This window comes from Austrofundulus limnaeus, unplaced genomic scaffold (assembly GCF_001266775.1).
Source record: "Austrofundulus limnaeus strain Quisiro unplaced genomic scaffold, Austrofundulus_limnaeus-1.0 Scaffold81, whole genome shotgun sequence".
NCBI lineage: Eukaryota > Metazoa > Chordata > Actinopteri > Cyprinodontiformes > Rivulidae > Austrofundulus > Austrofundulus limnaeus.
Window position 1 is genome coordinate 292,751 of NW_013952483.1, and position 2,634 is coordinate 295,384.

Consider the following 2,634-nt stretch of genomic DNA (forward strand, 5'->3'; position numbering starts at 1 on the left):
TACTTCTACTCTTGATTAAACCCAGAGTATCCTACCTTATAGCCTTCAGCACCATGAATGATATCTTTCATAGAGCTGTTTGTCTTCTCCCGCTCTGCTTTTAGCGACTCTACTTCCTCCTTGAGAGTCTGAACCTGAAAAAAAARCAATAAATTACAATTTTAGCCAAATAAGATAAATGATCAGTAAACTAAGAAACATCTGAATGATCTATACTCTGTTGGGTGTTTTTCCAGTGATCTTCATTTCTAGCTGATACATATTCAAGCAAGTAGGAAAGGGGTGTAGTTTATTAAAGTTAAAATTTTAATTAAGATGCGTTACTTCAGGGGGAAAAAACGTTGACTGAGCAAATGTCAGCGTTATTAGATATTTATTAGCAAGATAGCCCACACAGCAAAGATGTGTTGCACTTCTTCACTTTACCTCTTTCTTACTGTTGTCCAACTCTTTCTTGGCTTTAACAGCAACGGCCTTGATCTTATTCATCTTCTCATCCTTTTCTTTCATTTCGTTCTGCAGGAGAGCTGAGGGAAGAAGTAGTTCATTCATTAAATTAAAATATATAATCATCACACACAAGCTCAACACAACAATTAAACATATATTGTGTAAAACAACATGGATGAGAGCCATCGTCACCTAATTTCTTTGTCATCTCACTGGCTTCATTTTCCTCAGAGGAGACGGACTGAGCAGCAGATTCCTGAGAGACGATAAAAAATAACAGTTGTTAATATTTTTCTTTTCTCTTCAGTATTATTGGTGAATCTATTGTGACTGGAAGGAAAACAGGAGTCAGACACTCCACCAACCTGCAGAGTTGCTATTTCACTCCTCAGCTGTGATATGACAGAGTCCTTCTCTGTCAGCTGATCTTTGAGCTCTTCATTGTTTTTCTCCATGTTCTCTTCTTCCTCTTTTTCATCTTTAGCCAGAGAAATATGAGCCTGAAGTTTCTGGTTTTCATCAACAATCTTCTCATTAAGCGATTTCATTTCTTGCAGGTCACTCTGCAGCCCCTCGGCATCCTTCACCACCTCCTCGAGGTTTCTTCTCAACACGTCTCGCTCCTTCTCCAGGTCTTCCATGTGAGCCTGCAAGTACTTTTGAAGCTCTTCTGTTCTTTCAGCATCAGCTACTTCGAGGCTGCTCTTTAACAGGCCTCTCTCCTTCTCCAGCTCATCAACACGTGTTCGGAGCTCTTCAGCTTCGTCCGCAGACTTTTGGAGTACGTCTGCGTGGTTTCTCTTCAGCGTTTGCACAGAAATGGAGGCCTGTTCTGCCTCCTCTGTCAGCGACTTCAGCTTTGCTTCAAGGTGTTGCTTTTCGTTTGAACCCTGCTCCACCTGAGTCTCCAGCTCTGTCAGCTTGGAGCCCAAAAGCTCACTGCCCTCCTGAGCTTTAGAAAGCTCAGATAAAGCCTGCTCCAGTTTCTGGAGGAGATCGGACTTTTCCATGGAGAGCTCTTTAATGGTCAGATCCAACGTGGAACACTTCTCCTCGTGGATCGCCAGCTTTTCTTTCAGACTTTCCTCCACCTTTTCTCTCTCTTCTTTCAGATGTTTCACTKCATTCTCTGTTTGTACTTTTAGGTTTTCCAACTCCTTATCTTTTTCATCTCTAATAAAAAGTGCTTCTCTTGCTTTCTCCTCCAGCAGCGTCTCCATGTCTTTTGTTTTCACATCATTCAGGACTTGCATTTCATCTTCCTTAACTTTTAGCAGGTGTTGTACTTTATTCCTTTCCTCGGTCAATGTGTTGACTAGTTCTTCCAACTCTTGTAGCGTGTTCTCCTTCATCTTAAGCTGGGACAAGATCTCCTCATTCTGCCTCGTCAGATCCTCCACAGACTGTTTTAGTGCACAAGTGTAATTGGTTTGTTCCTTTACGGAGGACAGAAGGTTCTGGTTTTCGACAGGGGAAGCCTCAAGCTTCTGCTGAAGTTCTTGCATATCGTCCACCAGGGTGTTTTTCTCCTCGGTGACCTCAGTCATCCTCGCCAGCAGCTCGTCTCTTTCTTGACTGAGCTGTTCAATCTTGTCCTGGAGGTCTCTCACTGTATTAGCTCCCTGCTCCTTCATGGCAGTGTACTGCTCAACAAAGTTTTTGGTCTTCTCACCCAGTTCAGTCTCCACACTTTGGAGAATGCCTCTCATGTGGTGGCACTCAGCTACTGCAGYGTCTCGTTCTCTGGTCAAGGCCTGACACTGGGTTCTCAGCTCCTCTTCTAAATTCAGGACCTTCTGGTCATCGGATGACCTAACRRAGTGTTTTATTTCTCCCTGATCAGGATCTAGGGTCAYGACAGATTCGGTAAAAGGACTAATCATCTGCAGCTCGTTGATTTTGAACTCCAGCTCTTCTTTTTCCATCTGGAACTCCTCCTTGGTTTTCTCCAGCTCTGCCTCAAGCTCCCCCTTTACATTACTGAGCAGGGTGAGTTCATCCTGCAACATGGTATTCTGAGACTKAAGGTCATCCAGTGCGGACCTCAACCTGCTCAACTCAGCTTCCTCTCCGTGATTATTACTGGTGTCGGCCTGTTTGCATCCRGACAGCTCCAGCATTTTGGTGATCCCTGAGCCACGAGTAGATTCCTCATCTTCCTCTTGAACATCTTGCAAGAAGCTC

General features: G+C 43.8%; 1 protein-coding gene across 2 annotated transcripts in view; it reads right to left on the bottom strand.

Annotated features, from left to right (window-relative positions):
• gcc2 (GRIP and coiled-coil domain containing 2) overlaps positions 1–2,634 on the bottom strand; it is a 23,308-nt gene that overhangs the window by 17,360 nt on the left and 3,314 nt on the right. For both annotated transcript variants that reach the window (XM_014011489.1, XM_014011490.1), the window contains exons 7-10: positions 816–2,634; positions 643–706; positions 427–527; positions 36–134 (exon numbers count right to left, since the gene is read on the bottom strand). The exon at positions 816–2,634 is cut by the window's right edge and continues 1 nt beyond it. In XM_014011489.1, the coding sequence (XP_013866943.1) occupies positions 36–134; positions 427–527; positions 643–706; positions 816–2,634 (2,083 nt within the window). The remainder of the gene's footprint in view (positions 1–35; positions 135–426; positions 528–642; positions 707–815) is intronic.